The sequence below is a fragment of the Bactrocera latifrons genome, unplaced genomic scaffold (assembly GCF_001853355.1).
Source record: "Bactrocera latifrons isolate USDA-ARS-PBARC rearing strain unplaced genomic scaffold, ASM185335v1 scaffold_24, whole genome shotgun sequence".
Taxonomy (NCBI): Eukaryota; Metazoa; Arthropoda; class Insecta; order Diptera; family Tephritidae; genus Bactrocera; species Bactrocera latifrons.
The window spans coordinates 1584224-1606823 of NW_017535963.1; the positions used below are offsets into that span (position 1 = coordinate 1584224).

Sequence of the window (22600 nt, forward strand, 5' to 3'; positions counted from 1 at the left end):
TTTTTGATGAGGTTCAGAGTGATGTTGAACCGAAATTTGAAATCAGCGCAAGAAAGTCTGTGATTTCTTTTAGCGTAYAAATTTAGACATTTCTCCTTAAAATTTACCTACTCTCTTTTTATTTTTGAACACATTTATATATATTGTATATCTATTTTCAAACGGTTTTGAACCATTTAAAAAAGCCTGGCTACAATYCTTTTTGAAACTCGAGGTGTGGGTACTACATGAATTGTCTGTGAAAAATTTAATGGATCGAATTAACATCTATGAGGCCTGAAACGAAATGAAAACGAACCATTTCTGAAGCGAAGGGTAACAGGAGACGAAAAGTGGCTCAAAAACGACAATAATGTGCGAAAAAGAGCATGGTCCAAGCATGGTGCAGCTCAACAAATGCTCACAAAGCCAGGATGGACGCCACTAAAGATTATGTTGAGTGTTTGGTGGGATTGAAAAGGTATCATCCACTGTAGGCTGTTCCCGTGCCAGTGAGACAAAGAAGTGTCCGTAGTGTCGAGAATATTTTCTTATATTTTTTTATTTTTATTTTTTTATTTCCGATAGCGTTATCAATTGAGGAAGACCCAAATCAGTCTCTCACACGTCGTTCTCAAGCGTTGGGCACCTCTGTAACGTCATTGTGGCGAATTTTGCAAAAAATATCTTGGCCTACATCCTTACAAGATCAAATGAACTGTAGCCGCTTGATCACCAGAATCGTCGTATGTTCGTAATGATTCATAAATTGTTCGGCTTATAAACTTTCCTGATATGAGGATAGATCAGTTGGCTAGGGGATAAAATAAGTGCGGCATTTAAAAGGTAAGGATCAGCAGYTGAAACACAGCTATTACGTTGGCTTAAAAGTTTATCGGAACCGGTACTACCTGGTAATAGAACATCTTATAACTCAGAATGATCGGACAGTTTATTTAGGGACAGAAAAGCAAGTTACGAAGAACCACATTGCCATCTCGGTCATACTGTGGCTTCATATATTGTTTTTCCTACGACCATGGTTGGCTCTAGGTAAACAACACCCTTCCTAAAAAAAAAAAAAAWAAAAGAAATAATTATGGCTACTGCAAGAAAAAACTCCCTAAGGCAGTGAACGACCTTATTAAGCGCGAAATTGCAACTCCTGAGAGTCTACCTTAATATAATCTCAAGTCTCTGCAAAACTCTTATCGTACGCACGTCCATTGATTGTCACTCAGTTGACTTGGCATGCCGTCGCCAATGTGATTAACATTAGTTTCACTTAGCCACCGAAAGCTTTGGCGACCAACTGAGAGGCAAATCAACAGATAGATGGATTGGCTGACTGATGGACAGACAGAGGGACAAACAGACGAACAAAAAGACGACCAAAAGCAGGTAGGTTTTTACCACCAACTAAGCTGAAAAGCAAAGCAAAAGCACGCAGCGCAGCGTTTAGTGGATATTTTTATGCACTTTTATTGAATGGAGGAAGCGCAGGTGCACAGTGGCAACAACAACATAAACCGCACAGACAACAAAAACAAAACAGCAAGTGCAGGCGTAAGTGCAGAAGCGACAATAACAGTAACATTAGTGCCGGCATGTAGGCAACCCAACGCTTTAAGCACCATTAATATCGACAATAATAACAACAATCAAACAAATGGCAATTGGCAATTGYTGGTGGACGTTGGACGCTAGGTGGYCACTTCAACAATGGCAGCCGCAACACTAATGCCTCTTAAGTGCAGTGCAACAAATGTACTTAAGWGTGGCGGAGTATATGTGTGTTTTTGTGTTAAAAGGGTGTTCTTTTAGAGATACGGAGCTATTTTTCGAATCAGGCTCAAAAAAATTAATAAATTTACCAATATATRTATATATAAGTTATACAAGAAAAAACGTTAACCCCGTCTTGCCTTTTTCTTCTTCTTCGGGAAAAAGATCATTGCAAAATTTCAGATTGATATCTCAAAGACTGAGAGACTAGCTCGCGTATATGTAAACAAACGAATAGAAGAACATGGCTAAGTCAGCTCAGTCCGTAACGCTGATCATTTCTATATGATATTTTATAACGTCTCCGAGGTTGCCTTCTGTGTGTTTAAAATTTCGTTCCAAGCCTTATACATATACCCTGTTCATGATACAAATATAAAAGAGGAAACAAAAAAATTTATGAATTGAGAAATATCTGGACACTGAATTGAATTTCGAGAATAAGAGGCGTATGTCCGTCGATTATAGCACTCCTGAGGCCATCCCAAGCACCAAATATTGATTCTGACGTCGGGAAGAAAGAAGTTTATTTATAGAGAACCCCATTCCCCCTAAAGACTAATAAAGAATTATAAATAAAAATTCACTTTTTCTTTTTATTAAAGCAACGGAGAGTCTCTTCATGATCCTTCGGCTCAAAATATACCAAATTTACCTATCTACGTACTCGTTATACCAAGAACGTACCTTATCACTTATGATTTATAAATTTYCAACAAAGAATTTCGAAGATTTTTAAACTTTAAACAGCTGCAAGCCCTTATTTCAAACGAATGTGTTTTCTCTGACAGCTGAYTTGATAATTATTCTACAAAGAGCTACTATACCTCTAAAATAGCACCCTATATGTGTACACATAAAAGTATTTTCCGCTGCGTTTACGTCCTCACCACACTATCAGCGCAGCAGCTATCAACACCACATCGAAGCAGAGCGCAACAGCTTCAGCTTCAGCAACACCAACAGCCGCTCCCTTTACGGTGGCGACAAGTGTTATGTGTTAACTTCTTTCACTTAAAGTGAAGATGACATTCTTCAAATGAAATTAGCTACCGCCAGCGTTTGGTCAATTGCAGTTAAACGCTGCTGCTTACTTTATGTACTCGCASATGTATTTGTATATGTATATGTGTGYATGTGTGTTTGTTTTTATTGTTACTTTAAACGCTGTTATTATGGCTGAACCAGCATTGCACTTGCACTTTATTTGAATTGCAGTCGTTGAAAAGCTAATGTGGCTCATGTGGTTTTCCATTTCTTATATTGATTTTTGTCATTTATTACATTTTGCTTTCAATTCGAATCGTGTGCATCCATAGGTGTGTGTGTGTGTGTGTGTGATTTTTRTATTTTCCCCATTTGTTTTTGTTTGCTCTTTATTTATTTTTGTAGTTTTTTCCATATTAATTTTCATAGTTATTGATTTAGGCACAGGCGACTTTGCTCCGTGTTAATCGGTTCCGCTAAGCTTTTTCGGTTCCTTCACTTCACTTCACTTCAAYTATGGAAGAGTTTATTTGTGCCATTAAAATTAAATTATTATGGCTAAAAGCTATTGAAATTTTTTCATCCCGAAGGCTGGTAGGGGCTCCCACGTTACGGGCCTCCTCCTTCTTACTAAAAACTCTGCAGGGACTGATGAATTGGTAAATAAGGAGGCGCATTCCGAGAAACTATCTTTCAGAAGCGTAACATGCTTATTACAAAGGCTAGTCAATGGATACTGCCCTGCATACTATCGTGTCATGGCTTGAGGAAGCTTTTAGATTTAAGGAATTCTCTATTGGGATCTTCCTTGATATTGAGGAAGTTTTCAATAACGTCCTGCCAAAAACATTCGTTACTGCTCTGGACGATCTTGAGGTTGAATCAAACACCTCATTCATCTATGTGACAGAGTGATTGAAACAGAATGGGGCAACGGATGCGCTTGACGACCTCCCCCCACAAGGGGTAGTTCTCTGTCCTCTAGTATGGATTSTGGTGATCGAGGATTGTGGTTKCCGGGTGATTGYCTATGCAGACAATGTAGCGCTTACGGCTAAAGGAAAGTTTCTGAGTACCATGTACGAGTTGAAGCAGGGTAGGAGTCGTAACCAAATAGGCAGTCGAAAGTATTCTCGTCATGAACAGCACTACATTTCATAGAAGATATGAGATACCGGTGGCGGCGCTGGCAGAAATGGGAGACATCCATCTGAACCGGCGGATACAAAGAAATATCCAGGGCTCATTATGGATGGGAAGCTTTTGTGGAAGGCGAATATCGAATACCGAAAAGAGAGCAAAAACGGTATCGATTGCATTATACTGCTGTAGAGGAGCCATTGTCAAAAGGTGGGGTCTCTCACCGAAAGTGGTAATAATCAAGCAATTTATATTCTGTGTAGTCTTTATGTGTTAGAAGGCTCCACACACATCTAAAAACTCTGATATTCTCACACATTATGACTTCATACGAAATCACTTGAATCATGGAATCGTTAAACCGAACTCTGGCGRCTCCTTCTCTGCTMATATACCGASGAAAGAGTTGTGGGTGGGAAAAAGCCGTTGGAGGAGAAGGACAGTGAGCTTCTTTATGGATGCATCAAAGCTTGTGGGAAGGTTATAATCTCTATCAACTCTAGCTTCAGACTTCCTGACTATTGCAGTGTCTTCCAAGCGGAAATTGYAGCCATTAAGGTAGCAGTCGATTTACTGTTCCAGAGTGCAGCCTCCTTCAGAGAAGTGACTATGCAATCAGATAGCAGAGCGGCTAGCCTTGAACTCAGTGCGTTCAGAGTTGGTCGAAGAGTGCCTAACCTCGCAATCAATAGCATCGAGTGTTTTTAACATAAGACTGGTTTGGGTGCCACGCCATAGTGAAATCGCAAGAAATTGCAAAGCTGATAGGCCAGCAAGGAAAAGTACCTTAGAACCGCTATAATTATGTTCTTTGGAAAGCAGGCGTGTTTGATGTCAGAGTTCTGCCAATTTTAATGTATACTATCAGAGGACCTTTCGAAAATGTTCTATCAATTTTAGAACAGATATATAAAATATTATGCAAAAATAGGTAGTATCGCACCAAAAAAATGTAAGTTTAATATAACATCCTTCAAATCACTTTTCCCACAAGTGACAATATTTCTGATGGACAAGTTTTTGTTTACAGCTCATTAAAGGGTCAATCCAAGCTATTTTTTGAAGATTAAGTCAGCAAATTGGGTCGATAGCGCCAGGTGGCTGTATCAGCCCCGCTTAGGAGAAGATATAATATTTAATATCATCTTGTCATGGCAAACTTTTCACTTTTAGTTGGGTAAAAACTGTCTTTGTAAAACAACCATACATCACTGTTAAGGAGTTAAAATATAAATTACAGAATTCATTTTTTACATATTGGAGTAATAAATAAATTTGCATGTACCTCTATGACAGTTAGAAAGCGCGAAGTGTCAGTAAAGCRAAATTATTTCGGCACCACACAGCATATGGTCGAAAATCAAAGGGATTTCCTACAAAACGCGTAGCTAATTAAGTGTTAACGCAACATAACATCTGCTTAATTGCCTGTCTCCAGCAAAAAGAACACCCAAGTAAATAAGTAGGAACGTATAAAATATATTCAAAATAATAAAATTGTAATTTAATTTCACTTTTTACATGCYGTCGGCGAGAATTTGTGACGCCTGCAATCAAAATTGTGGGAAAAGATATGGAAAATCGCCGAATGGGARCCATTGTGCYGAGCGCCAGCTAACAAAAGCGAAAATAAATCATAAAGCACCCATTCAGAGACACGAGCATRCATATTTGTATTTGGCTTTCTGCCTTTAAGACGCGCGCTTGCTGCGCGCCAACTGACAACTAACCCGAACACACACACAAAATGTGCCAATTCACAGGGTTTGCGCTGTCAAGCCGCGCCTGCGCTTATAGCGGGACAAAGCTGGCCGYGCTGRCGATGGGATGCAACATTTTCATGTGTTCAAAGTACCGGTACAACGAATTTTTGGTTAAATGATCGGTTGAAAACGAAATGCTAGCCGCTGTTGTGTGGTCATTTTCACTTTCAGTGCAGAAGAAAAAAATTACAACAGCAATGCGGCACRAGAAGAAAGAATTATGCGTAAACCCAAATTGGAGATTAATGCATGTATGCCCTAARGGAAATACGGAATATATAATATAAAGAAATGATATTTAAACACCTTCAMAGTTGCACATAACGCCCTGAAAGTGCCAAGCAATTTTCAGTACCAATTGGCAAYGTGGAAGGACAYACTAACCATCTTGGTTGCGTTCGAAGTGCATCTAAGACCTCTGGCGTACTTTGGGTCCGTCAAGGGGTTGCAATGCAAYTTCACTTTCAACTGAGAAAGTGTCAGTTCTTATCGCATTCGGGTTTTAACCACAATCACCACCATACTCCCCGAGAGACCTGTCCGCTTGAGCAGTTTGAAGCGAACTTCAAGGGCTCCTGCTACCCGTGGTGCCAGAATTAAGTCAAGTCTCAGACTTGGTAGCCGAAACTGATACCAGTTGAGCCTCCATACTGCTCTGGTCTGATGGGTAGGACACTATATATACACTTCTTCTTCTTCTTGATTGTCGTAGACACCGCTTATGCGTTTATAGCCGAGTTAACAACAGTGCGCCAGTCGTTTCTTCTTTTCGCTACGTGGCGCCAATTAGATATTCTCAGTGAAGCCAGGTCCTTCTCCACTTGGTCCTTCCAACGGAGTGGAGGTCTTCCTCTTCCTCTGCTTCTCCCGGCGGGTACTGCATCGAATACTTTCAGAGCTGGAGTGTTTTCGTCCATCAACAACATGACCTAGCCAGCGTAGCCGCTGTCTTTTAATTCGCTGAACTATGTCAATGTCGTCGTATATCTCGTACAGCTCATCGCTCCATCGAATGCGACACCCTTAAGATCCTTAGTGTCCGAGCACATCGTATCGGATCTGCAATTACAAAGCTTCAGTCTTCAGACCGTACTCCACACAAACACCCCGACCTATCAGTTAGGTGCCTCTGATGCAAAAAGGCATTCAAAAACCCGTAAAGTAAAAATCACAGACTCAGACAGAATCTGAAGTACCCAACGTTCCGGAAGTACGCGTAAGTCACTCGACTCTTATGGCTATTGTYCCAACGGTCTTGCCACCTACATCTGATTCTATCATCTGGAAGCCTCCTGCACCCTAGATATTAAGCTATTTACGTGAATGAACCATTCAAATTAGAACKGCTCTTATCTTGACAGTGTAGRACGATAAACTTTACCCTGTAGTCAYCACAATATCATWGTATTTTGCAGAGATAAATGAGTGTAACTCTCACGACAAGAAAAAATTGAAATATTCAACGACCCTTTACTCGATTCTATCAACTTTGAAACAGTTATAATAAATATTCACCGATGAACTTGTAAAACTMCAAGCCTTTCCTACGGGGCACTCGATTTATGTAAAATTACATTTGTCTTACGGAATGGCGCCACGTCAGTCGACATGCACGCTGCCCCTAAGGACATGCGTTGGCCACACTTGATCTTGATTAAAAATTCAAGCAAAGGAGGACACAACAAATAAATAGGTTGAAAAATTGAAAAGTGAATTTCTAAAGCAACACCACAAGTTCGCACAGAGCCATACACAATGTGGGTGAAAAAATCGACAATGCAACATGCAATGAAATGTACAGAGGCTGGAACCAAAGAAGAAGGAAAAAAAGTGGGAGAAAGAAACGCATATAACAGGAAACAGAATGAATTGTGCGCTGAAATGACTTGACAGYACAGTRAGCAGCCCACCTGGGTGTATTAAAAATGACGTGCACGMATTTCTTATGGACAATGAGTACCAATGAATGAGCGGCATGTTGTGATTACCCAGCAAACTAAAAGTAAAATTAGTTTCATACAAAATTTTGGCAGCTTTWAGGAAATAATGGAAATGGGTGCAAATAGGGACTAGCATATTCATTTTAAACATTTAATAATAAGTACGGTGGAAAGATAAAAATTGTAATGTCAAACAGACCCCTAATGTGGCAATTAAGAGAATTTCAGCAAAGGAAGCTCTAATTAGTCTCAATTTACCATACAATTGAAGGACTAAATAATTATTTAATTAGTGCTTAATTGATAATAAATTATCGCCRAAGTCTCATGCAACCCTGTGAAAAAGAAAAATATTGCTAACTCTAAAATATCTCCAAAAACCCACAATGAGTTTGRAATTTCCTCTAAAAAAATTAATTTGAAGACAAAATTCGATTGTATTCATTTGTTTCTAAATTGAGTTAAATTTCATGCCACCCGTTATCAATTTGTATTTTAAAAATTAAAAAAAGCGATTTTCGGAAGTACTAAATTCGAAGCTCAAAACTTATGCACATTTGAGTTCGAAACGGGTATTATATCTCTGACAAAGAGCAGACTATTAGAAGAACTAACAAAYATCAAAGGAATAGATTTCTAATGACAGGAAAAATAGGTCGATCAGATGTTGGATAAAGTGTTGCCAATGGTTATGTTGGGTAAGATAGAACTAAAATAAAATCAAAGTAGATAAAAAAAAGGAAGCAACTACTCCCTTGCTTCGGCAGATGAGACGACAGTTGGGGTAGAGCCAAGAGGTACTTGGCCAATATTAAAGCTGGATATGAACACTATAAAAGAGTTGACTGAGGAATCAACTTGTGGCAGCAGAGGAGGATAGAGATATCATCTTCCGTCGTTCCCTCGGCAGAATTTTTGTCTGACCCAAGGCCTATCAACTCAGCAGCATTCCGCTAACRTGCTTGAGAAAGGCTTTTTAAAACTACAATAACAAGAACAGAGTCATAATCTCTGCTTGAAGGACTATTTGGACAACTTAGCTAACAAGCTTTTTTAGAATTGACGACTTTAGAGTGAGTCAAGAAAAAAATGAAGTTTTTTAACTGTTGACAGTTAGAACTCAAGTAAACTGTCAAAATTGTTCAATTGGTGTCATAATATTTTGAAGGAATCTATTAAGCATATGTATCCAGCATTATTATGTATTGGGTACAATAAAAAAAAAGTTCGGTAAAAAAACATTGAAAGCCAAAAATACTGGACCATTATACAAGCGCCATCACCACTGACGATATTCTTCAAAGAAACAGCAATACCGCAACTCGCATCGTTGCAACTTTGTATGCCGCATCTTTCATTTATTTTCAGTCTCACAATTGCTCGTCGCCTCTAAATCAACAATATCTTAACAGTACCTGCCTTGCGCACAACTGATTATAATATTTACTTGCAATTTATCGCAATAAACGAGAAAATCGAAATGAGATACGCATCTTCGTTAAGCGTGTGTGGCACACCATGAGTCCGTGAGTGTGTCTGCCCACCACAACGTGGGGCTGCAACTCCGGCGTCCGACGCATTCTCTGACCAGCCAGCACTGCAAGTRCCGATCATGGCGGYAAGCCTTCTTCTTTAGTTGTGCTTGCMTGCCCTTTCATGTTCCTCTCACTTAATACCCCTCTTCCTCTCCGGTTGCAACTCTCGATAATGCAATAAATTTTAATAAAGTTGTCATACATGTTGGTCCTGACAAGAATTGCAGAAAAATATACTTTACCGATAAGCCAGACAACAACACACTCGTAAATAGGGGACGAACATATCCAGTAGGAGGGCCCTGGCGCAACAGAGCTCATGTATGTTTCTCCGCTTGGACTGAAAAAACGTCGGCTGTTCCCTTTGTGTGCATGCGCGTCGGTTTGTGCTGTATCATGCCGAGCCGTGCCATGCCATGCTAAGCGGCGCTTTTGCTAACCGAGTGCACACGGTCGGCAAAGTTATAAAGATGTAATCTATTTAAAATACGCGCTTTTTACATGAGTGTCAAAAGAAATTGCGCAATCTCGTTGTGTGAGTATGGCGTCAAGCCCAGCGAGAAATTCGGTATGCATGGATTGTGGGGCTCAGGAAGAACGGTTAATTGTAATCAAAAATTTATCCAGAAGTTTAAAGAATCRGACTTTTTACATCGAAAGCTAATATGGGGAATAGAGGCTTATTCCCCTTTCATCTTCCTTGACACCTCTCTGATTTTGTAAACTTCGTTCGAGACAAAGGGTGAAACTGATCTTCAAGCTCACGAAAGTATATATTCACTTGGAGGACTCTTCAAGATCATGAAGGTAATATACATAGTACATATTCTTCGAGGACAACAGAGAAGAAGCATACCCTTTAAGAGATTTCAGATTCCTACGTTCTTCGCTTCCCTTCACTTCAACTTAATGCCTAGACCTAGAACATAGGAACTTGACGTAAAGCTGTCTAAGGTGGGTATTAGTCTGCTTTCTTAGAATCCTCCCAAGAAGAAAACTCTAGTGAAGAGGCAGAGAAACATTCACAGACTAATTGGAACATCCTGAGTGGATTCATCAAAAATCAGACCATTTGAGGTTTACGAAGCTGCACCAGTTATGTTCGGTTTCCTAGTGAATCTTGAGTCATTAAGAAATAAATTGRAAGCACAATGCACGAATCAACAACGGGTTRTACSGTTTCAGCAAAATCCACTTAAGGCTGAAGTCCTTCTTTTAATGTATACTAGTACACTTTTATATACTGACTTTAATCGTACAGACCCTTTTTCGATCAAGGTTAGCTTGGCAGCCGAGAGCTTCGTAAAGTGTCTTAAATTTACATACGGTCTTATTATATTATCAACAAGAGCTTTATCTCAGACTAACTACAATATTTTTTTACGATTTTCTTTAGCTTTTTAGCCATATATCATACAAAAGAAATGTATTTATTAATTTAGCAAGTTCCCAGCGTAACTCCCCTTCTCGCCTCTCTCTCTCCCTCTCTCTCTCTCTCTCTGCTCTTACCACAAATAGCAAATGGTAATAATTTTTCAATTTTCTCCATTACAGATCCCCTGACAGCAATGATTACCGATCGCAACAAATTCAATTTTGTTACGATATGCATTGGTTTAGGCTTCCTGCTCACCAGCACAAGCGTGGCGTCCGCGCAAGCAACGAGCAATGCGCAGCAGGAGACAAATCAACAGCAGCAGCTGCAAACGCCTGAGCAAAACCAGCCGGCTATCGCAACTATAACAGTAGTGGACAACAACAAGGATGAGAAGACTAATGCGATTTTAAATGAGCCAATAAACGATGTGGGTACGTACAAAAAGGGTATTACAAATATAATAGAATTATGTGATAGAAGTACGAATGAGAAAAAAACAGAAAGCAAAAAATTATAATTTAATGGTGAAATTGAAAACGAAAATCATTGGCGAATATTTTCGATTCACGAGAAAACGCATTGCTTTTTCAAATGTTCCACTCTAAACTATTTTTCAACTCAAGATMTATCGACCTACACTAAATTCGTCTTGGAGTGATGGGCGACCTCGATTGAACTTACCATCAATTTACGTGGAAAATAATCGCATAAAAATGTTCGTGATTTATTTCCAATTTTTTGATCGAAATGAATATTTTAAGTTACTGTAAACAACATAAATAGCGCTCTTGTGAAAGCATTTTGAGTAATGTCAAACTTTATGATTAAATTCCCGTATTATAAAAGGCAAGCTCAAATGTCAACGATCGTGGCAGTACTGTACGTTTAACAGACTATGTTAGGCTTGCGAGGAGGTGCTTAACCGAAGTATCGGTGTACTATTGCATTTAACTGTTATATAAACTGACTGATCGAAACGGGAATTTTAACATACACGGCGGCCTATTTCCCGATACCTTCTTCAGTGTATCATACCGTGGGGATCCCAAAGGCTTACAACGTAGTGTTGCCAATGCAGCACAAGTGCACAAGAGATGTTCCATTGTCTATAGATAGCAGGTTTAGAATCACTAAAGTTCTTGTTATGCACAGCGCAGCGATTCTCTCAACCTTTCCATTGGCTTCTGGTGGGTAGATTTCCATACGCCTGTCCACCGTACTCCTGCACCGTAAAGCAGAGTTGGTCTTACAATAGCTGAGCATTTGCCTACATTGCTAYCTTAAATCTAGATAAATATCTCTATAAAAGATCTTTAATCCTTATTAAATAAACTTAAATCGAGGCGATTTTTATGCTACTTAGCGGTACAAGGGAATATTCGACGTCACATCTCTGACCAAGTTCTTGAAACAGAGAGAGGTAAAAGAAGAAAAGGCTATGTGGAACTTCCTGATTGAGCTCCGTGATATCATAAATCAAGAATGATTTTACTCGATCCACGTGGAGAAGAAATTGTGCCYTCGCTTCAACCATGCCTAAAGCGATGAAAAGTAAAAAATAAGATACCAGTTTTTTGTATACTTGCGAGTTTCATTCAAAAATTTCATCCACTCATCAATTATTGAATTTTGTATCTGATTGACATTCCCTTAAACTATCTCAACGCTGCTTTCAAATACCCACATTACGTAATACGAAAAAGTTGCTATAGAAATGCAAAAAATGAATRCAAACTCCAACTCAGACGCAACAAAAAATACAACAAACAATGACACTGCATTGACAGCAGCTGCTGCAGTAACAATAATGAAAAGCAACAACAACAATAGCACTGTCAACTATTATAGAGCTTAGCATTGTTTGTATATAAATAGCGAACAAGTAGAAATGCCAACACCAAAATATAATTATGACGAAATTTTCAGAGGCAATCGGCGCGGCGGCGCATTTTTCAACGAACCGAAAAAAGTTGGCAAAAAATCAAAGTAGCAAAAAATTGAAAGTGATGCTGACAAAGTGGCAGCAATGACCGTGCGCAACAGTCGCCGCAGAGTCATAASAGACAGCGCTGTCCCAGAGGCACACAGCGCGCTAGCTGTGACGGGGTGGCGTTGTTGGTGGCTGTGGCAACGTCAGCGGACGCAGTGTGTCTCCAAGAAACGAGCTGTGTCAGCTTAACTGTTGTTTAATGCCGCATGCATATTTGTTTGTAGCTCGTTTTTCCGGCGGTGTGTGACGTTAATCGAATTTGACACAGACTCCGCACATGCGCATGCGCACGAGCACATTGCAAGTTTGTTGCGCCCCACAATAAAATGCATTGTTTACGTTGTTATGATGTGAATGTGGCCGCTTTTTTGTTTTTTTTTTTTTWTTTYTTTTTTTTTTAATTTTCTGTTGCCGCTGCAACAGCTGTTGTTTGTTTTCGTCGTCGCGTCGACAATTCATGCTTTTTCACATATTCACCAAAAGCACATGCGGCGGCACTGGCACTATTTGCATACTGATTTGTCCGTCATTGCCGGCAGTTGCCCCAGCTACCAGTCAACATTGCTGCAACTGCAGCAGATCCTTGTTTGCGCGCGCCCCAGTTGCCCCGCTTGAAGTCTATTAAATCGCCAGCTATTGACTATTATGAAGCCTTCTTGCTGTAATGACAAATTTGCCGCCGTGTTTGGGGCAGCGGGTCTACTGCCACTACGCCGCGTCTACTTTGCATGCTTCGGCACGTTCGAAGGCACCAAAAGCGAGTTCGTGTCTTAAGTCTTTTGTTTGCTTCGTGCCAGTTGACTCGTTTGTTCGTCAAAACACTGGCAATTTGGTGGAAATATGTAATGATTTATGTGTGTGTTTGTGGCATATTTCAATTGAGTGTATGCGTTTGCGTGTGTGTGTGTACATGCGTCGATCTCTGTGTATTTGTCGTATTAAAATGGAAAGCGATTTGTCAGGTTTTAGCAAATAATTTATCAGCAAGCGCAGCAGCGTTTATTTTCTTCTTCGCCATAAACTATACATACACATATGTGTGAGTGCGCATGTATGTGTGTGTGTATGTGTGTATTTGTAAAGTACTTTGATGGTCAGAGCAAGTGCAACCGCACATAAACCCTCCGCGCGTTCACTTTCCGCTTTTTATGCCGCTTGCCAATAAAAAGCCGCTTTGCCAACTACTTCTTTTACTAGTTGTTGTTGTTTTTTTCTTTACTGTTGCTGTTATTTCTAAATCATCCAACCATTTGCTCATCCGTCGTTCACCACAGACCGCTCCAGCCACCACAAGCGCGCGCCTACTTGCAACGCATCCTTTCTGTGCTCAAACCAACTTGCATCGTATTTATTTGCATGTGTGTGTGTGTAAGTGTGTTTGTTATCGTACAAGTGTACGAGTGAATGAGTGATTGACCATCAAACGACCATTGAACATTGCTGCGCATTTCGACTACTTTTGTTTTTATTTCGCTTTTATGCGTTTCGACGTTTCGGCTTTTTGCTTAGCGYTGCATTGCCACAATTCCAACAACACAAATGCCACAAATGTTGCAACGCCAGCCACCATATAACCGCATAAGCACATAGTCACAGCCATTTAGCCATTAGCGTGATTGGCGAATATGGTTTCTGATGCACTGATCTTCGCCATATACATACATAAATCACACACACATACAGTCATAAATACACAATCTTTGTTGCTAGTTGTGTTGCTGATCTTTCGTCTTTGTTGTCAAAACATTTATCATAGCAAAAATTACACAGCTACATTCACATACACATGCAGCACATACAAAAAAGTATAACTGTATATACAATGTATATGTAAGTAATATATTTATTGCATTCGCCACAAGTACTTGTACCACCTGTACCTGCTGTGGCACGCGTGTCGCCGCGTCATTTGTGGCCATTGTTAGTTCAAGTTCAAGTCCAGTCGCTCGGCAGGAGCTTGTTTACCTAGTTTCATTTATGATTTGCTTAAATGTTTATATTTTGTTGTATTTACCATTTTTCTTCTTGTATTTTCTGCGCTTTTCAACACTGTTTACATGTGTAACTCTTCATTTTCTTTGTAGATATTTTTTGGATTGTTTTTTGAGCGATCAGTTTGACTGACAGCTATATGTTATAGTAGTCCGATCTATACAACATGTTCGGAGACTGTAGAGTTGCCTTTGAAAACCATCCAAGTCCAAATTTCATGAAGATATGACGGCAAATAAAAAAGTTTTCATACGAGGACTTGATATTAAACGATCAGTTTGTATGACAGCTATATGTTATAGTGGTCCGATCTGTACAATGTACCCAGATATTTGTAGCATAGCTTTGAAGAATGATTTTTGTTAAAATTCGTGCAGTTATCTTGTTAAATAAAAAGTTTTTCAAACAAAAACTTGATTTTGGTTTTCGGTTCGTTTGGCAGCCATATCGTATAATGGGCCGACATCGATGGTTCCGAGAAATAAGCAGCTCCTTGGAAAGAAAAGGACGTTTGCGAAATTTCAGCTCAATATCTCGAAAATCGAAGGACTAGATTGCATATACACAGACAGACAAAAAACCGAGTTTTTTTGCAAAGCAGGGTTAAATCACACTAACTGATATTCACTGGTATATAACCATTGCAGGTATCAACGATGTAATCTATATAGGTATATCGAGCACAGAAAACRGTTGCTCTCTAGTCAGCCCTAAATAAATGGTTGTTTCAAACTCGGCGACCAGAAGTCTATCTTTTCGGTAGAAGTTTTGGGTTTAAGAGTACATACCAAGTGGACTTATTTAGTAGCTCCATTAATTTCTATTGGATAGGCATAACTTAAAACGATATCTCGTGTCAACATGAAGTCTTACTGTTAGACTATTTCTGGTGAGCCTACGTCAAGTCTATGGTCTATGCCAATAAGATAGCGGCGATTGATGAACTTCGTACCAATATCTAATGTGAAATTGAAGCAGTATCGCCCGATTTATGCTTGAAACCCGTCGATAATTGTGTTCAACGACTGGACTTCTGCAAGCGTGCCCGTGGTGGCCATGCAGTTTCATAAAGAATTTCATTGATATTCCAAACCGTTATTGTTTTATTAAAAAACATGTGTAGCGCTCTTATTGAACAACCTGTTGTGAAAGACTTCTTTGGAATGTAAAAAAGACAGGATAAATATTTCATCAAATAATAATTGAATTCATACATAACTTGTAGCTGAGGCGGATATGTGGTTGGAATTGCTATGGATCACAAGATCTTGGATCAAGGTGTTGTTAATGACACAAAGCAATAAAGGAAGAACTCAAAACAAAGACCAATGTACCACCAAAAAGTACAACAATTTTTTTCATTTTGTCAATTGTCAAAAATAAAGCTTTCAATAGACATAAAGATCCCACGCTACAAGTTAAAGTATTAATTATAATTTGAATCAACCCTGATTAACACACAGAAATAAACCAATTGTGAAAATTAATATAATTATCGTGAACCATGATATTTTCCACAATTATTGCATGCACACACATAAAAATTAATTCATGGAAGAAATTCAATAGAGACAACCATTAACATTTCTCAAAGTCCAGCTCTCGGAAAGCCAACAAATGTCATATACATACGTGTGCGCCAAGCCAATACTAATCAACACAGTCAAGAGAGTCAAAAGCAACAATAAAGAAGACATTCAAGCTATCGGCGAAAATGAAAACAAAAATCAAATCAAACAACAACAGCAGGAGCAACAATAACACACACACACACACATAGAAGCAAAAAGAGACGAGCAAACTGAACAATCAACTAACACAGCAACCAGTAATTTCATTGACTGGCATTATTAACGCACTAAAAGTGGTAATCAACATTGTTGTGGCAATTGKAGATACATCATAAAATAATTTGCACAATTTTTTCGCTTCGACGCCTCAAACGAAACGATGAACCGAACGGACGTAGCTGCGCATAGCTGATTGCCCGCGACGYGATGCTACGGCCACATTGAAAACGAAGACGACATTTGATACCACAGRTAGTTAGTAGAGCTGTTAAATGCAGCAGCGGCAATAACTGGGCTGCACTAATAGGCAGGCTGGCAAGTGGGCAGGCGGACAGACGGCCAGATGGACGGACGACAGAGCACAGACTACAAACTGACAGGCCGAACGAATRCCGACAACCAAACAAACAGTGAAASCACAGAGCTTAGCGGAAGGCGGCGGAAAGGTGGCCAGCCAACAAGACGGTGATGATGRCTGGGKRCCGGCGGTGGTGGTTGTGGTGTTCGTGGAGCTGGTTGGRGCAGGCCTACCATAGTTGCTGCTGCTGCAAGGTGAGGTGGTAGCAGAAACATTTGTTAACACTTTAACAAGTTATGATTATACCGCAGCGAATATCTATTATTGCGTAGTAGGCGAACGCTTAACCGTCGACGGCAACGGCCACAGTCACAGCCACGCCAGCCACAACACCAATGCAACGGCGCATGCCTTTTAGACAAACAAAAAAAGTATATATAAACTATAGCGTGGCAGTCAGACAGACCGACAGACAGCATGGTATAAACATTGGTGTGGTGCTCTGCAGCAAGTCAACTCTGGCGGCCAGCAGTTGGGGTGATGGAGCACATGGCGCGCAAGCCAAGCGAACCACTTGCTCATGGCCGTAGTGCCGTGAGCGACCGTCGGCCACGCGAGTTAATGTTAAGTCGAGTAGCAACTTCAGCGCCCCATTGTGGCATTGATGTAGCCCACACAAGCCCGCCCGGCCACTTTTCAAACCAGCACCGTTGACGGCGTTGATGTTTTTCAATGTTTTCAACGTTGTACGCATTAGCATGGGCAATTATAACACTCATGTAATAAAAAGTCATCAATAAACATATGGCAAATATAAATTTAAAAAAAAATATAATAATTAAATGGAGCATTGAAAATGTAGATATGCATGTGTAGAGTTTGAAAAAAAGGACGTAGTGTGAGTAAGTTGCATGTACTCAACCATATTAATGAACCTAGATGATACCCAATACACACATTTTAATTAATTTTTGGTATACTAAGACGGACTTCTCTCACCGTCTCTTTTTTCTCAGTAAGGCTAGCCTCTCTCTAGTTTTTGGGGGTTTTAACAGGCTATGGGCCAATTACCATCCGTGCTGTAAGGCTGGGAATCTTAGCAGATGCCATCTGCAGAAGCTGTATGGAAAAACACGAAGTGGAAACAACTCAACACTTCCTTTTTGACAGTCTCACGTTTGGGAGGTCATGGCAAAGYACYTGGGAGCGCGTACCTTCAGACATCCTACCGCACTGAGGGAATGGAAATTAAACGCCTGTGCGAATTTGTATTGACTACTACACGTTTTGCTAATTTATAAGTTCGAACACAGGAGTTCTTCTTTGCTATGGCTTCACAATTGCTTCACGTAGTCGACATGCTATCTTTCTAGATCAGTCATCTAACCTAACCCTGCCAAGTGATAGTAGAAAACTTTTCATAGTATCTTTGCCAAAAGAGCGATTTCTTTATCGAATTCACACACACCGGTGATCACGTAACGAACTTCATATCAATCGATCTTACCAATATTCACATTCATTCTAATAACTGAGTAGGTTAATCGGCAGGATTTTTATAGAGTTCAATAATTGTAAATAATAGCAAGGACACATACCACAAATTCTTAAATTAAATTAAAATCTTCCGCTGACCAGTCTTCTCTTCCATTAAGCCAAGATCATTCTTGTAGTATTTTTGAAATGTTAAAGCTGCTCATAAAATTAGTGAMACTTCAGTAGCCTTTAGAACGTGGTTAGAAGTTGCAGCCGAGACACGAACCAAAACAGACAAAGATAAGATCTTTTAATTTTTCGTCTATTAAATCTTAAAGATTATTGAGGAATGAATATTTATGGAAGATTTAGGTTTGTATGAGTTTTTTGAATTTTACTCAAAGGCTAAAAAGGCTTTAAAACAACATAATGTTGTCGTACAACCTAACTTTAAAAAAAACTATTCAACATAATAAATAGGACAGAGTTTTATAAAAATTATCAAAATGTGACTAAGAACAAAACTCTATGAATCTTAGCGAAATAGAGACGGAGAAATAGAGGAAACTGATAAAATGGGACAAAATGATCTCTCAGCACTTCTCCCTCAGTTTAGGCACAGTTGCATTTAGTTCGTAAAGAGATATACTCATTTAAATTCGAATAAAAATATGAACACATTTCTAATAGCAATAGAGAGCTCAAGTTAGAAACAACTCAYGAACGATACGTASCACAAAGTCGCCTTGTCACCAGATCAGCTAAAGATTTGAACGAGTTTTAGGAAAAATCCAACAAAATCTAACGGCTCTACGAAGAATATGAATAAAAGGCCTACAATAAGGACAAGATAATAATTGGGACTCTGTTTATTCCATAATTTAGCTTTCTATAATTCTGCATTAACAGCGGCAAGAATCAAGAAGACCAGTCTTGATAAAATATGTTGAATGAGAGTTTGACTACAACTAAACGCCACTTTCTGTGAAAATAAAATCCCGATAACAAGCAACTATGTTGGGTATACTAATTAGTTGATGCTAAAATATCACAGAGAATCTAATGCTGGTTATACTGGTTGAATTCTATTTTTAATAACACGCTTATCTTTTCTTCTCTCTTCTTCTTTACTATGCTCACTCAACTGTTGGCATACGATCATTACGTATGATGCGCACACACAGCGCWCGCATTCAGCCCGCGCTTGGATTACAGCAACGAATGGCGACCTGTGGGCCGTGGCGACCCACTGAAGAACGATCCAACATTTGATTACAGCCCGCCAACGCTGGAGCATGTACGCTACTGGGCGGAGACAACCACAAAGGATGGTGGCAACAGCAAAGAGGAGAACGACAGCRGCAAGCAGGATATAARTAGCGTGCGTTTTGCTGCCCACCCCGGCCAGCAGGACATTCCAAAGTACGGCATGCCGAATGAACACTTACGAGGCAGCAATGGTGTCATACCTGCATCKTCGCATGCACCACAACAACATGCACATATGAACCAACATGTTGTTATGCCACACCAGCATTACCATCAATCTCACCATCCGGGCGCCGTTAAAAATGCAAAAGGTGAAATACCACTAGTACAACCGAAATACACCTCAGTGCGTCGCAGCTATTATGCACAACAACCACCGACACGTCTAATGCCACCACCCATACAGTTGAACTCACCGCCAATYAATACCTTCAATGTGCCCATGAAACCCTCGCAAGTGCATACAGAGTATCGGCATAGCATGTCGGCGGCGCCACCACCGCATACGTCYACAATGTCAAGCATGGGACCATCCTCGTCATCGTTGTCGCCGCTCGCAATRCAACACATGAAGATGCAGCATCAGCCAAGCATGTCTACAACGGCTTCGTCCTCGTCGTGGATGTATCATGCACCGCCTACCATGCATCACCATCAGCAGCAGCCTCAACATCATCAGTATGCCATGCCCAGCGGTTCGGCAGCTGCCATTTCAACAGCGGCACAGTCATCGCGTATGCCAGTTTCACACATTTACGACTCACATCCGCAGGATTCCCATTACTACTTCAGCTACGCACGTCCCAGCGCGAATAGCATCACTTCGCATCCGCCGCAAGAGTCTTACTCAGCCAATTCGGTACGCCATAGTCCGAACAGTCTAAAGCAAAGCGGCACTGGACGCAAGCCATGGTTGCATGAACTYTTACAAAAGGAGGTCGTAAAAACATCGGCCAAGCCTAATTATTCAACGTCCGCCAATAAGTATGCTTACGACACTACGAAGCCCATTTATGAGCGCATGCCATCCACCAATGCAATARGCGGTGGTTTCACACCAATAACACCGATTACGCACGTCTCAGCGCCTCCAACTGTGGYTACCACGACGACCACAACAACAACTRCACCACGTGTGTCATCAACAGCATCMCCAATTGCTATCACACCCAGCGTTTTCTATCCAACTATTGGCCCTACACTGACGCCACATACCCCCAGCACCACTACGTATGTCRTTTACACTACACCAACAACAACGACGACACCGCGCAMTACTACGTCGACGACTTCTTCACGCCTACTGATACCAACCACCAGCAAYTTGGCGTCTCGACCGACTGTGGCACCAATGCAAATGACTACCGACTCCTTATTCTCACACTACAAACAGCCCGAAGCKCCACTCAGAGGCCCTATGTACCTAATTATTGAAGGTCACTCGAAAGTGAAGAAATATGGCAAGAATGGTATCAATTTGAATCTACCGAAAATAGTGCCGGTCATACCTAAACGTGAACCCGTCGTGCGTGTAGCGGAACCGGGAGAGGAAAAGCGTGGCACGCCCGAAACCTTCCATGTAGAACATCTGCATGTGAAGACGTCGTCCACGACGACGACGACAACAACAGCAAAGCCTTCAAMGACACCGAAWTCTGTGACRACAGCCAAGCCTTCGACGACCACAACAGCGAAACCTACGAAGGCTGCGCCAAYCATGAAATCCACACCAACTACTTCGAAGCCTGTAGTGACCACAAAACCTAATACAACCGCTAATTCCGCTAAATCAACAACGAAACCAGTGACATCAACGACAACAACAGCACGACCCACAGCAACCACTGTATCTTCTAAAGTCATCAGCACAACAGCCGCARCAGTTACAACAAAAGCAACTACAAAAAGTACTGTTAAGTCTGAAGATTTCCAGGCAACATCAACGCCAGCTGTTGCAAAGCTTACACAAAGTGAGCCACTGCTAAAGCTCGAGCTGCCTAATGAGCCACCAMCTGGCATGTCGGGATTACTCAGCCTACTTGACTCCTCGCTAGGCGGACTATTTGCCGAGCAGCCATTAGATTCAATTGAAATGCCTGCGTCCCCAATGCAAGCAAAACAAACGGCATCCACGAAACTTGCGGTGATGAACTCACCAAACACTGTTTTGAAGGCAGTCAACACTGCCACTCCCGCGACAATTGCCGCACAATCTGCAGTAGTACCTGTCGTACCAGATGCACGCATTGGCACTAACGCCGCCGACACCTTCGCTTCGGGGTCGGCAGAGTTTAGCTTCACCACAGATATGCCGCCGCGTGAGGTGCGCCAAGTATTCGATTATGATCAGCGCCCGGAATCACGTCTTAAGGATTTCGTAATTGAACGTTTCGATGGCGACGCAACAGACGATGAGGGAGCGTCGTCAGCTTTCTACGATGATGAATTCGAGGAGTATGAAGAAGAGGACGCAAACAATAGTGCAAATGGCGATCTGCCAATTAAGCGCATGGATCGATTTGTCGATGGCGAAGAGGGTGAGTTTGTGGGCGATTACGAGGATGTGGATTTGGAGGAGTTGGGTATGAGTGATGTGGCACCATCGTCAATACTTGTGCGCACACAAGCGAAAATGGCGTAGACGTGTACGCCATACGCCAAGGGCGCTTAAATACACGCCGCTACAGCTAATGCGAAAATGCTGAACTCTTAACCTTTCGATGAGACCAAGACTACTCGCATGCATTCGCGTAACTTTGTAGACGCCGTTGTCGCTGTTCGGCGCAGCATTTCAGTCATTCAGACGTACAGTCAAACCATTTCAATATGTATGTAATATGCAAAAATTCAGTTGCAATTTGGAATTTTTACGCTCTACGTACTGGTCTACACCAAATCTATTTTTTAAACTTGTATTTTAGACACAACTTTTTACTAAGCATCTTCGTTTGCTTTACTCCGAGTAAATTTTAGTGTATGTACATAACACAGCTTTATTTATGTATTTTGTATTGTATTTATTTATTTGTGGCAAAGACGTACTCACTTACTACGCTTAAGTTTCGTCGCGATTATTTTGTGACTCAATATTAATTTATTTAAATGTCTGTTTAGATTTTAAGCTGATTTATTTTGTATTCTATGCTGTCATCTTTAATTTATAAGGTTTTCAAAAATGAAATAAAACTAAATTATWTAAACCAAAAAATACTGCATCGTTAGTTTCAACTAAGGCTCAGAACACAGAGGAGATAAAAAAATGAAGTGGTAATGAAATG

At 40.6% G+C, this 22600-nt stretch overlaps 2 protein-coding genes across 3 annotated transcripts in view; one reads left to right on the forward strand and one right to left on the reverse strand.

The window, feature by feature from the left end:
* The window catches only part of LOC108969085 (mucin-5AC), a 23941-nt gene extending 1443 nt beyond the window's left edge, over window positions 1–22498 (forward strand). Inside the window, exons 1-3 of one of the 2 annotated variants that reach the window (XM_018933589.1) lie at window positions 758–825; window positions 10684–10938; window positions 19238–22498. In XM_018933589.1, the coding sequence (XP_018789134.1) occupies window positions 10698–10938; window positions 19238–21963 (2967 nt within the window). In that variant the 5' untranslated portion in view covers window positions 758–825; window positions 10684–10697 and the 3' untranslated portion in view covers window positions 21964–22498. Of the gene's footprint in view, window positions 1–757; window positions 826–10683; window positions 10939–19237 lie in introns of those variants that run through there. The other variant, XM_018933588.1, reaches the window with a different exon arrangement.
* The window catches only part of LOC108969088 (trans-1,2-dihydrobenzene-1,2-diol dehydrogenase-like), a 66484-nt gene that overhangs the window by 19702 nt on the left and 24182 nt on the right, over window positions 1–22600 (reverse strand). The window lies entirely within an intron of this gene.